The sequence below is a fragment of the Bos indicus genome, chromosome 5, assembly GCF_029378745.1.
Source record: "Bos indicus isolate NIAB-ARS_2022 breed Sahiwal x Tharparkar chromosome 5, NIAB-ARS_B.indTharparkar_mat_pri_1.0, whole genome shotgun sequence".
NCBI classification, from domain to species: domain Eukaryota; kingdom Metazoa; phylum Chordata; class Mammalia; order Artiodactyla; family Bovidae; genus Bos; species Bos indicus.
Window position 1 is genome coordinate 25,147,959 of NC_091764.1, and position 13,628 is coordinate 25,161,586.

The window sequence follows — 13,628 nt, forward strand, 5'->3', positions numbered from 1 at the left end:
AAGAGAAGGGTTTGTGAGTATGTATATTTTTTTATAGTACAGATACAATAGGCAAAGTGATAGGGTAACTTGTCCAGAGTCCCATAGGCTCTGCATCTCTTCTTGCCTACACCCTGGTGGCTCAGATGGTAAAGAATTTGCCTGCAATGCGGGAAACCTGGGTTTGATCCCTGAGTCAGAAAGATCCACTGGAGAAGGAAATGGCAACCCATGCCAGTATTCTTGTGTGGAGAATTCTATGGACAGAGGCGCCTGGCAGGTTATAGTCCATGGGGTCACAAACAGTCTGACACGACTGAGCAACTAACACCTACACATTGTATCAGCTACCTAATAAAAGTATAGAATTCTAAAGACTGCAAAGGGCTCCTACATTTGCATTATGGCTACTTGTAGTTTCTTCACAGCAGTATCAAGAATTGTCTTCCATTTCAGGATTTCCAATTTTGAGGAAGGAGGCTGTAGGACCCAACCTTAAAAAAAAGACACACATATTAACACAAAAGGGATATTTCAAAATATATACTGATTCAGTACTCACTGGGTAGACCCTATCCAGTCATCAGTCTACCAAAGTCTACCTGGTTAAAAAAAAAAAACCCAAATCCATTTATACTAAAGCACAAATAATTATCAGCTTAAGAATTATTTTTCCTATAGGAGGATTTACACTGAAGGGATCATATCTTTAACCCCTATGATGACATCTAAAGTATTAGAGGCCTTTCAAGAATGCCTTCACATCCTGTGATTTTAGCATCCTCAGGATAGAATCCCATCTATTGGAGAGAACATTTTATAGGCAGTCAGTAGACTTGGGTTCAGTTCCTGATTCTCCTAGTGACTAGTTTGGGTACTCAACATCTCTGGGCTTCAGTTTTCTCATCAGTAAAATGGGGGAGCTGAATGAGATGATTTCCAAGACCTGTTAGCTCTATAGTTCTTCCTTTATAAAAAACTCTACCCTGGTAATGAACATATGGAAGGATCCACCAACAGCTTCAAGGAACTTAAGGGAAGAGGAAAACCTGCTATTTCTTTATTCCAAGTCTAATGCATTAAATAAACCAGTAAATTACATATAGAAGAAAATTTGGAAAATAAAGACTGGCATGGGGAAGGATATGTTTATCTTACCCCACAAGCACTGTTACCATTTTGGTGTGGCTCCTTCCAGATTTTTTCCCCTATGCATAGGTGCTTTAAAGCATTATTTTGTAATGAGAATGTTTACTGTTTACTCTGTCTCCAGATCTTTTGCCTTAGTCATGAGCTCTTCATTTTAGCCATAACTCCAGGTGAAACTTTGAGTCAGAGCATTCTGGCTCCTTCCCACTTTGTTCACCTCTAATCCCCACCTTAACACAAGATTAAGGACAGGCTTAACCTTCTCTTCCCAAATTATGGAACTACTTGACTTCCCTTTCTTTGAGGCATCATGCCACCCCCATCCCATGCAGCTCAAGTTGGGCTGACAATGACAGTTCCTTACTGTAAATTACATGTAATTTACATGAGCCAAAGACCCAGGTTTGACCAACAGTATTACTCCAATTCCGAGGCAACCATCATTGGGCCATTAGGTGGGTACCTAACTGAAGTAGAGCTCATCAGAGTCACTGCCTTGACAAATCAGAGTCAATCCCAATATCTTGAGATTATTTGGACATTGGAGGAGAAGAAGCACTTTCTTCCTAGGCAGGGAACATGTGAATTTAGGGCTGGGGGTGACATCTTCTTTACTGTATGAAATGAGTCTAACTGTAGAATTCAGCCAGAGTTGGAAGGAGAGTCCCTGAAGCATGGACTCCAACACCCTTGTTACCCAAGCTGATTTCTCAGAAATCAGTTCCCAGGGTACTAGAGTGGAGAAACCAGAGGTGGGTGGATTTGAGGGGGATGCCTTTGAAAAGTTTGACTTGGAATCCATAAACTTAAATGTCTGACTCTTATTGGGGTTATACCAAGAGGATGGCTGGGAGAAAGTTTCCAAATTCAGGGAATGGAAGTGATTCTCACTCTGGTTGCTCACTGGATGGATAAGGGGATCTTACCATTTTCTAAACAGATCTTGGATGTCAGTGAGAAGTGGGTGACAACAGGTAAACTGCTATCCTGGGAGATTTGGGAACACTGCTGTTGGTCGACAAGAGCTAGGAAAGAAGGAAGCAGGAGGAATGTGAGCAGGGAGAGGGGAAGGAAGAGAAAAAGAAAGCATTTTGCCAGATCATCATCAACAGAAAATCCAATTGTCAATATTTTAATATTCTTACCAGGGAATTAAAATTTTCCATAAGCACCCACAATTACCCATAAAATATTTTCATTAGTTCTGGAGTCAGTCTTTCAAATTGAAAATTCCAGACTTCCCTGGCAGTCCAGTGTTTAAGATCTGCCTGCCAATGAAGGGGACATGGGTTCAATCCCTGGTTGGGGAAGATCCCACATGCTGCAAAGCAACTAAGCCCAGGCACCACAACTACTAAGTCCCTGCTACAACAAGAGAAGCCCCTAATCACGGCAACTAGTGAAAGCCCACGTGCAGCAACAAAGACCCAGCAGAGCCAAAGCTAAATAAATAAATCAATTAAAAAATTTTAATGAGCATAGATTTATTCTCAAAAAAAAAAAATAGAAATTTCCTCTGCATAATTTCTTAATTTATTAGGGGACTGTGTTTATGCTTTCAAGAATTGCCTTTTCACATTAGAACTACTGAGAAAGATTCATGTTTTATTTTAATTTCTTCTTTTACTAACTGGCTAACAGCAGCCTTTTGTTGGTTAAAAAAAAAAGGCATGCTCAACAATGGTAATTATTAGAGAAATGCAGATCAAATCTAGTGAGGTACCACCTCACACTGGTCAGAATGATCATTATTAAAAAGTCCACAAACAGATGCTTAGAGGTGGTGTCAGAGAAGGCAATGGCACCCCACTCCAGTACTCTTGCCTGGAAAATCCCATGGACAGAGGAGCCTGGTGGGCTACAGTCCATGGGGTCACTAAGAGTCAGACACGACTCAGCAACTTCACTTTCACTTTTCACTTTCATGCATTGGAGGAGGAAATGGCAACACACTCCAGTGTTCTTGCCTGGAGAATCCCAGGGACCGGAGAGCCTGGTGGGCTGCCATCTATGGGGTCGCACAGAGTCGGACACGACTGAAGCGACTTAGCAGCAGCAGCAGAGGTGTGGAGAAAAGGAAACTCTCCTGCAGACTGGTAGAAAAGTAAATTGCTGCAGCCAATATGGAAGTTGGTAGAAAAGTAAATTGCTGCAGCCAATAAGGAAGTTCCTTAAAAAACTGAAAAAAAAAAAAAAAGCCAAACCCTGAAAATAGAGTTGCCATATGAGACAACAATCCCACTCCCAGGCATACATCCAGAGAAAAGTATAATTTGAAAAGATACATGCACCCCTATGTTCATAGTAGCACTATTACAATAGCCAAACATAGAAAAAACCTAAATGTCCATTGACAGATGAATGGATAAAGAAGAGGTGTATATATACACAATGAAATACTACTCAGCCATAAAAAGAATGAAATGATGTCATCTACAGCAACGTAGATGGACTGAGGTTATCATACTAGGTGAAGTAAGTCAGAAACAGAAAGACAAATACCAAATGGTATCACTTATATGTGGAATCTGAAATATGACACAAATGAACTTATTGTGAAACAAAAACAGACTCACAGACATAGAAAACAAACTTATGGTTACTACAAGGGGAAAGGAGGTGGGAGAGGGATAAACTAAGAGTTTGGGATCAGCAGATTCAAACTACTATATATATGATAGACCAATAAAAAGTACCATCATACTGTATGGCGCTTGGAACTATATTTAATATCCTGTAATGAACCATATGGGGTGTATAACTGAATCATTCTGCTGTACACCAGAAACTAACACAACGCTGTAAATCAACTATACTTCAATTTTAAAAAAAGGCTACAAGGACACAAAGCCTTTCAGTATCATTACGTTTTGGGCTAAAATACACATCTAAGACAATAAATTTATTAATCTATGAAGTGTAATGAATTCATCCCACAGAGAAAACATATACATTTTAAAAGCTGTCTAAATACAAAGCACAGAAGAATTGATGCTTTTGAACTGTGGTGTTGGAGAAGACTCTTGAGAGTCCCTTGGACTGCAAGGAGATCCAACCAGTCCATCCTAAAAGAAATCAGTCCCGGGTGTTCATTGGAAGGCCTGATGCTAAAGCTGAAACTCCAATACTTTGGCCACCTGATGCAAAGAGCTGACTCATCGGAAAGGACCCTGACGCTGGGAAAGATTGAGGGCCGGAAGAGAAGGGGACGACAGAGGATGAGATGGTTGGATGGCATCACTGACTCAATGGACATGAGTCTGGGTAAACTGCAGGAGTTGATGATGGACAGGGAGGCCTGGAGTGTTGTGGTTCATGGGGTGGAAAAGAGTCAGACATGACTGAGCAACTGAACTGAACTGAACTAAATACAAAATTTGGTTATATTTTGAAAAGAAAGCAAAACTCATGGGAGCTTCTTAAATTTTATATGTAAATTAGGAGGTTTGTAAGTCCAGGATCCCATCACAAAGAGGCTGTATCAGATGCAGAAATAAATAAGATGAGAAAATCACAATGATAAAAAAAAGCAAAAGAAATAAGGCTATAGGTAAGAAATTGCACAATAACCATGAGTTACATCTATTGAGCACTAGGTTAAGTACATTAAAATCATTATATTATATAATTCTCTCAACAAAGTTATACCATTAATTCCTCTCCCTCTCTCATTTTATAATGAGGAAATCAAATAAGTCTAGGATAAGGCCTGAAAGACTCAAAGAGAGTCTTCTCCTTGCAGTCTCTTGGACTGCAAGGAGATCCAACCAGTCAATCTTAAAAGAAATCAGCCCTGAATATTCATTGGAAGGACTATTGCTGAAGCTCCAATACTTTGACCACCTGATGGGAAAGAGCTGACTTACTGGAAAAGACCCTGATCCTGGAAGATTGAAGGCAAAAAGAGAAGGGGGTGGCAGAGGAAGAGATGGTTAGATAGTATCACTGACTCAACAGACATGAATTTGAGCAAACTCTGAGAGATAGTGGAGGACAGAGGAGTCTGGCATGTTGCAGCCCATGAGGTTGCAAAGTCAGACATGACTTAGCAATTGAACGACAATCCTGAGAGCAAAAGTGTAACCTCTACAGCTAGGTTACTTCTCTACTTCAAAGGGGTTGTTGTAGGGATAGCTACAACTACTATTTAGTCTTATTGTCAAATCATTATCATTATTATGATAGAAGAATGGGAGTTAGGGCTAAAGTAGTATAAAGAACAATATACTGGGAGTCAGAAGACCAGGGTTGGGGGTCACAGATCTATCAGAAATTGTGTGACTCTGGGCAAGTTACTCAGCCCTTAGTGAAACAGAAACCCTATCAGCTATCCCAAAGGAATATCAGGACAACTAAATTAGACAATGGTTAGAAAGTTCCCTATGATCTGTTGTTGTTGAGTCACTAAGTCATGTCTGGCTCTTTGCCACTCCATGGATTGCAGCATGCCAGGTTTCCCTGTCCTTCACTATCTCCTGGAGTTTGCTCAAACTCATATCCATTGAGTCAATGATGCCATCCAATCATCTCATCCTCTGTAGTCCCCTTCTTCTGCCCTCAATCTTTCCCAGCATCAGGGTCTTTTCCAATGAATCAGCTATTCACATCTGGGAGCTAAAGTATTGGAGCTTCAGCATCAGTCCTTCCAATGAATATTCAGGGTTGATTTTCCTTAGGATTAACTGGTTGAATCTCCTTGCAGTTCAAGGGACACTCAAGAGTCTTCTCCAGCACCGCAATTTGAAAGCAGCAATTCTTTGGTGCACAGCCTTCTTGATGGTCCAACTCTCACATCTGTGTGTGACTACTGGAAAAACCATAGCTTTGACTGTACAGACCTGTGTCAGCAAAGTGATATCTTTGCTTTTTAATACGCTTTCTAGGTTCACCATAGCTTTTCTTCCAAGGAGCTAGCATCTTTTAATTTCATGGCTGCAGTCATCGTTCACTGTGATTTTGGAGCCCAAAATAGTAAAGTCTGTCACTGTTTCCTTTTCTTCCCCCATCTATTTGCCCTGAAGTGATGGGACTGGATGCCATGATCTTCATTTTTTGAATGTTGAGTTTTAAGCCAGGTTTTTGACTCTCTTCTTTCACCTTCATCAAGAGGCTCTTTAATTCTTCTTCCCTGGTGGTCTCATCTGTCTATCTGAAGTTATTGATATATTTTCTGGCAATTTTGATTCCAGCTTGAGCCTCATCTAGCCTGGCATTTCACATGATGTAGTCTGCATATAAGTTAAATAAGCAGGGTGACACTATACAGCCTTGACATACTCCTTTCCCAATTTTGAATGAGTTCGTTGCTCCATGTTCAGTACTAACTGTTGCTTCTTGACCTGCATACAGGTTTCTCAGGAGGCAGGTAAGGTGGTCTGGTATTCCCATCTCTTTAAGAATTTTCCACAGCTTGTTGTGATCCACATGGTCAAAGGCTTTAGCATAGTCAATGAAGCAGAAGTAGATGTTTTTCTGGAATTCCCTTGCTTTTTCTATGATCCAACAGATGTTGGCAATTTCTATGATCTGTAAAATGCTATAAACTAATATGATTTTTATTTTTTTTAAATAGCTCTTTTTGCTACATCTAAATCTACTTATATATATTCAACACAATAGAGGGTGAAATGGGAACTATTAAGGTTCTGAACATAAAGTTTCAGTCTAGTAGGAGTCAGAACAGGGTCTACCAATACTCTTCACTGTGCAGTGCTAACCTCTGATGAAGATGTTCATCCTTTTTGAATTGCATGACTATGCTAGTTATTCATATTTCCCTATCAAGCTTTCTGAAATTTTTATCAGCAATGACTTCAGATCCCTAAGCTTCTTTAAAAAAACATTTCTAGGCTTGCAAATGTTTCAGCATCTGAGAATAGCATCAATTTCTTGGAAATAAAATAGTAAACTTCATTTTAGCTGTGAAAACCATGGAGACTAAGAGTAAGTGGTGGGATGAAGCAACATTCTGAGAGAGGTGAGTGGTACCTCAGAAGTGAAGGAAGAAGGCAGCAGGACTGATCTCTCTGTTAGGCATGCAACCCTTCCAGGAACCTAGAAAATGTATTAATTTTAATTTCTTCTCAAACAGAGAAAACCTGAATATGACAACAATGAATATACAAGTGTAACGGAATTATATTTGTCTTCATAACAATACAGTCATAAGAAGTTATTTTTAGTAACTTTATGGAGATAGGGACTCACGAAGGCAAAAGTGCCCAGAACCCACAAAAGTCATAATGTAGTCTAGGGAGTGAGGGAACATAAGCGCTTCTTCTTCAGTGGGGAAAGAAATGGGCTGTGGAAACAGCACTGACCCAAGTGCCTTTAAAACGGGCCAGTTTGTGCTATTTCACATATATATCACATTACCACAGGTTCCTAATTCTAGGCTTACAGAGTCAAGTTTTTACTCACCTCTGAAATTAATTAAATGCTCTTTATGACCTTGGATACACCCGTCCTTCCACTCAATTCCTTTTATTTACCCCCTTATAAAAAGTAAAGCTTAATTATCCACATTGACTTGGTTATCCCTTTTTCCCACTGTGATAGAATATACATAACGAAATTACCATTTTTAACCAGTAAAATATTTTATTGTGGTTGAATATGCATAACTTAAAATTGATCACTTTACCAGGTTTTAAGTGTACAGTTCTGTAGCATTAAGTTCATTCACATTACTGTACAACCATCATCACCATCGAGCTTCAGAAATTTTTCATCATCCTTAACTAAACTCTGTACCCATTAACCTTAAACTCCCTAATTACCCACCCCCCGCCCCCACTTCCCAGTCCCTGGCAACCACCATCCTACATTCTGTCTCTATGTATCTGACTACTTGAGGTACCTCATACTCTGTTTGTTGTTTATAGAGTACACTATATTTGTTGTTTTGTTTCCAGATTAAAATGCCTTCAAGGTTCATCCATGCTGTACCATGTATCAGAATTTCACCCCTTTTCAAGGTTAAATGATATCCCACTGTATATACATACCACATTTTGTTTATCTCTTCATCTGTTGATGGACATTTGGGCTGTTTCCACATTTTGGTTACTATGAATAGTGCTGCTCAGAGCAATGGTGGTACAAAAACCTGTTTGAGTTCCCACTTACAATCACTTCCAGTTGAAGATAACCTTATCCTAGGCCTCAAATATTTTTAAAAACAATTTTTCAAACACAATGTCTGGCAGAAAATAAAAAATAATCATATTCACAGGGAGTCAAGAGAACATGAATGAGAACCAGCAGAAACAAAAGCAGAACCCAGAAATAGATTTAAATACCTACGCCCATTCGACTTTTGACAAAGATGCAAAAGCAACTCAAAGGAGGAAAGACAGTATTTTCAACAAATAAGCTGAAGCAACTGGAGATCCATAACCCAGAAAATGAACCTCAAGTTGGTCTAAGATGTATACAAAAGTTAACCTAAAATGGGTAATGGGTTTAAATATAAAACGTAAAGTTATAAAACTTTTAGGAAAAAAAAAAGAGAAAAACTTCAGGATCTAGGGCAAGGCAAAGAGTTCACAGTCTTGATATCAACGGCACTATTTATTAAAAAACTGATAAATTTTATGTCTTCAACATTTAAAACTTTTTCTCTGCAAAAGACCCAAGTAAAAGAATGAGGAGACACTGGGAAAAATATTTGTATAGCACATATATAACAAAGGACCAATATCTAGAATATATAAAGAATTCGCAAAACTCAACAGTAAAAAATATATATTATCCAATTAGAAAATCAGTTAAAGACATGAAAGACATTTCACTGAAGAGGACATACAGACGGCAAACATTCAGCATCATTAGCCATGAGAGAAATGCAAATGAAAACCCCAATGAGATGTCACTACACATCGCCAAGAATGGCTATTATAAAACACAGTTACAATATCCAAATACTAGTGAGAACGTGGAGGAAGGTGGCCACTCAACACTGCTGGTAGAAATGTATTATAAAATGGCACAGCCATTCTAGAAAACAATCTGGCAGTTCCATATAGAAGGAAACATGCAAATACCTCATAGTCCAGTGTTGTACTTCTGGGCACTTATCAAAGAGAAATCAAAACTTATATTTACACAAAAATCTGTACATAAATGTTTGAGCAGCTTTCATAATATTCAAAAACTGGGGGAAAAAACCCCCACCCACTGAAGGAGGGAATGGTTGAACTGTGGGACATCCATACCATGGAATGCACACTGCCGAGCAATAAAAAGGGACAAACTACTGAGACACACAACCTAGATGAATCTCCAGAGAATTAAGTTGACGGGGCAGGAGGAGAAGGGGACGACAGAGGATGAGATGGCTGGATGGCATCACTGACTTGATGGACGTGAGTTTGAGTGAACTCCGGGAGTTGGTGATGGAGAGGGAGGCCTGGTGTGCTGCGATTCACGGGGTCGCCAAGAGTCAGACACGACTGAGTGACTGAACTGAACTGAACTGAACTGAAGAAAGACAATCACCAAAAATTAAACGTTGTAGGATTTCATTTATACATTCTTAAGATGACAAATATACATAGGACTTCCCTGGTGGTAGAGTGGAAAAGAATTTGCCTGCCAGTGCAGAGGACAAGGGTTTGATCCATGGATCTGGGAGATTCCATATGCCATGGAGTATCTAAGCCTATGCACCACAACTACTGAAGCCCATGTGCCTAGAGCCTGTGTTCAGCAGCAAGAGAATCCACTGCAATGAGAAGCCCGCCTACCTAACCAAAGAGTAGTCCCCACTCGCCACTAGAGAAAGCCTGCACATAGTGATGAAGACCCAGTGCAACAAATAAAAAAATAAACCAAAATACAGAAATGTAGAACACATTGGTGGTTGCCAAGGTTAAAGAGGGTGTGGGGACAGGAGGGATGTGGGTGGGATTACAGAAGGACAACATAAGTGATCCTTGCTGTGGTGGAATGTTTTGAAGCTTGACTGTGTTAATGTCCATATTCTGGTTGTGACGTTTTCCAAGATGTTGTCATATGGAGAAAATAAGTAAACAGTATATGGGATCCCTTTGTATTAATTCTTACACATGTGGGTCTATAATTTTCATAAAACAAAAAGTATAATTTTGAAGATTACATATGTGGCTAGCATCCTACTTTTGCTGGACTAAGCTGCTGTACAAGAATCTGTAGGATCTTCTGAGGTGGAGACTTAATATCACATGAATATGAAGCATAATAGATGCTTTATTTAACTGAAAGCAATTTAAATTTTTGTATCTTATCCCTGATCTTCACTAATAATGTATTAAAATGATTAATACAAACCAAATATCATTAATATAATGTTTTTTCAATATCTTACTTGCCATTTTCATTTTTATTTTTAAAACTGGAGGATTATTTATAAGTCTAACTAGTAACTTCTACTTACATGTTTTTACCACAGGTTTACTTGCTGCATCGTGATGGTCTTCTTTTACTTTCACCAGGCAGTTCCTCTTACGACATTCTTCTCTTGAGCAGCTGTTGATTTTGTATCCCTTTAAGTCGATCATAGTCATGATACTGGTATCATCTTTTAAGGCACTACATTTCTTCAACATAGGATTTTTGGTTGCATACTTATAAGCATCTGAAGTAAGATCGTGCCAACTGTAATCCACAAGATTTACAATTCCCACAGGGAAAGTAATGTTATACACAGCATATTTCTGTAATACCTCCTCAAGTTCATACAGTATTTCAGCAGCAGTGAGTTTGTATTCTTCAAACAGAGACTTTTGCAGTTGTAGTTTGGAAAATTTTAAATTAGTAGATAACATAGAAACACTAGAGGTTTGTGAGACACCAAATGAGATGAACTCATCTTTCTCCCCAGATTCAGCTACTGTAGAAAGTTTTGCTTTCTCTAGTTCTTTAAATATACTCCTTGTAGGACTGTAAAAAACAAATACGAACTTTAAAGATATTTTATACTTTTTAACCTAGTAATTTGACTTCTAGAAATCCATCTTATGGTATAATAAAAAACTATAACATCTGTGCATAAAATGCTAACTACAGCATTATTTTTGATATAGGAAAAAAATGGAAAAGAATCAAAGGCCTTATAGAGATATAGTTAAGTAAATAATGCCATACTCATACAATAGGTCGGAGAAGGCAATGGCACCCCACTCCAGTACTCTTGCCTGGAAAATCCCATGGATGGAAGAGCCTGGTAGGCTGTAGTCCATGGGGTCACAAAGAGTCAGACATGACTGAGCGACTTCACTTTCACTTTTCACTTTCATGCGTTGAAGAAGGAAATGGCAACCCACTCCAGTGTTCTTGCCTGGAGAATCCCAGGGACGAGGGAGCCTTGTGGGCTGCCGTCTCTGGGTCGCACAGAGTCGGACATGACTGAAGAGACTTAGCAGCAGCAGCAGCATACAATAGGTAGCCATAAAAATTGTTTGGAAAATTGCTCTTAATAACTTCGGGAAATGTTTATAATATTATATAAAAGTATACATAATTGCATATGTAGAAAGATCTCAAATGTATTATTTATGTATATATATATAATATATCTGGCATTAAAAGGACTAAGCAAATGCCGACCCAAAAGCAAACATTGTGAGATTATAGAAGTCAACTTTTATTTTCTCTTTTTATACTTTTCTACGTGAACATTTATTATGTTTATACACAGAAGATAAAAACCAATATGTGTTTTTCAATATGTGTTTATTCAATTGTTTTATTATAAGATAAGACAGAGATCACTTCTTCCAGAAACCTTTCCCTGAATTTCTTAGTCTACATTTTCTGTGTTCCTGTAGCCTACTCTCCACAGTCCTATTAGATGTTACTATAGTATGCTAAAATTCTAAAGTGGACAGCAAAAATAGACTCACAGAAGACTCGGCATTTCAGATATTGGAATTTTATAAGCCACAGTTTATAAAACAACTAGGCATACAATGTTTAAAACTTCCAAGTGGTCTTCCCCTTTTGGCAATAGCATCTGGGTAATCCAAATTACCCTACCCTGACTTTGGAAGACAACTAGAGAAGCTAAACAGAATATAAAAAAAAATTTCTTGTTAAAAGCAACAGAGAACTAACAAGATAGTGAAGGGCTACTATCAATACCCTGCTGCTGCTGCTGCTGCTAAGTCACTTCAGTCATGTCCGACTCTGTGCGACCCCATAGACGGCAGCCCACGAGGCTCCCCCATCCCTAGGATTCTCCAGGCAAGAATACTGGAGTGAGTTGCCATTTCCTTCTTCAATGCATGAAAGTGAAAAGTGAAAGTGAAGTCACTCAGTCATGTCCGACTCTTCGTGACCCCATGGACTGCAGCCTACCAGGCTCCTCTGCCCATGGGATACCCTAGAGAGATGGAAATCCAAAGAGGAATTTGAGAGGCTTAGAGACTGATCAGGGCTTTTTATAGTTTTGTGGAGGCTAAGGGTTTTGGAGTCCAGGCTTTCCAATGGGAGGCTGCATCCTAGGAGTAAGAGTTGTCCCAAAAGTAGACCTAGACCAGCACATTCAAAGACAGCTTCAAATCACTGCATTCTCTGAAACTGAATTAAGGTACTCCTGGCTGCTTCTTCAAGCCTCTGACACAAACAAATGTAAATCTCCTTCAGAAAAAGATAATTTCATCTTAGCCCTCAAATTATTTTTAAAAACAATTTTTCTTTTTTTTTTTTAAAGAGAGCTGAGGTATTTATTTATTTATTAAAAAAACCTTTTTATTTTGTAATGGGATATAACCAATTAACTATGCTGTGATAGTTTCAGGTGAGCAGCAAAGGGACTCGTCATACACATACATATACATATATCTATTCTTTCCCAAACTCCCTTCTCATCCATGTTGCCACATAACATTGAGCAAATTTCCATGTGCTATATAGTAGGTCCTCGTTGGTTTCCATTTCAAATATAGTAGTGTCATATTTTGGTGACTCTTGCAATATTTAAAACTTTTCCATTATTATTATGTTTGTTATGGTGATCCATGATCTTTAATGTTACTACTGCAAAAAGATTAAAACTTGCTGAAGGCTCAGATGATGGTTAACATTTTTCAGCAATAAAGTATTTTTTAATTAAAGTGTGATGTGAACATTGGTTTTTAGACATGATGCTATTGTACACTTAATAGACTACAATTTAGTTTGATACAACTTTTATATGTACCGAGAAACCAAAAAATTTGTGTGACTCATTTTATTGTGATATTTGCTTTACTACTGTGGCTTGGAACCATGTAGTTTGGAACAACTGATGGAGTTTCACTTGAATACTGTCTTTATAAAATGGTCCACTTGCATTTTTCTTCTAAATCGTAGTTCTATTAGCATAATTTGAAAAAAATGGCATAGGTTTTCTAGGTAAGTGTTTAGCGTGAAATAAAAGGGAACATTGTTTTAATTTTTTTTCAATTTTATTTTATTTTTAAACTTTACGTAATTGTATTAGTTTTGCCAAATATAAAAATGAATCCGCCACAGGTATA

The 13,628-nt window shown here is 38.4% G+C and overlaps 1 protein-coding gene across 2 annotated transcripts in view; it reads right to left on the reverse strand.

Moving 5' to 3' along the window:
* The window catches only part of LOC139183070 (uncharacterized), a 58,456-nt gene that overhangs the window by 11,502 nt on the left and 33,326 nt on the right, over window positions 1–13,628 (reverse strand). For both annotated transcript variants that reach the window (XM_070788974.1, XM_070788975.1), the window contains exons 4-6: window positions 10,544–11,049; window positions 2,055–2,153; window positions 374–473 (exon numbers count right to left, since the gene is read on the reverse strand). In XM_070788974.1, the coding sequence (XP_070645075.1) occupies window positions 374–473; window positions 2,055–2,153; window positions 10,544–11,049 (705 nt within the window). The remainder of the gene's footprint in view (window positions 1–373; window positions 474–2,054; window positions 2,154–10,543; window positions 11,050–13,628) is intronic.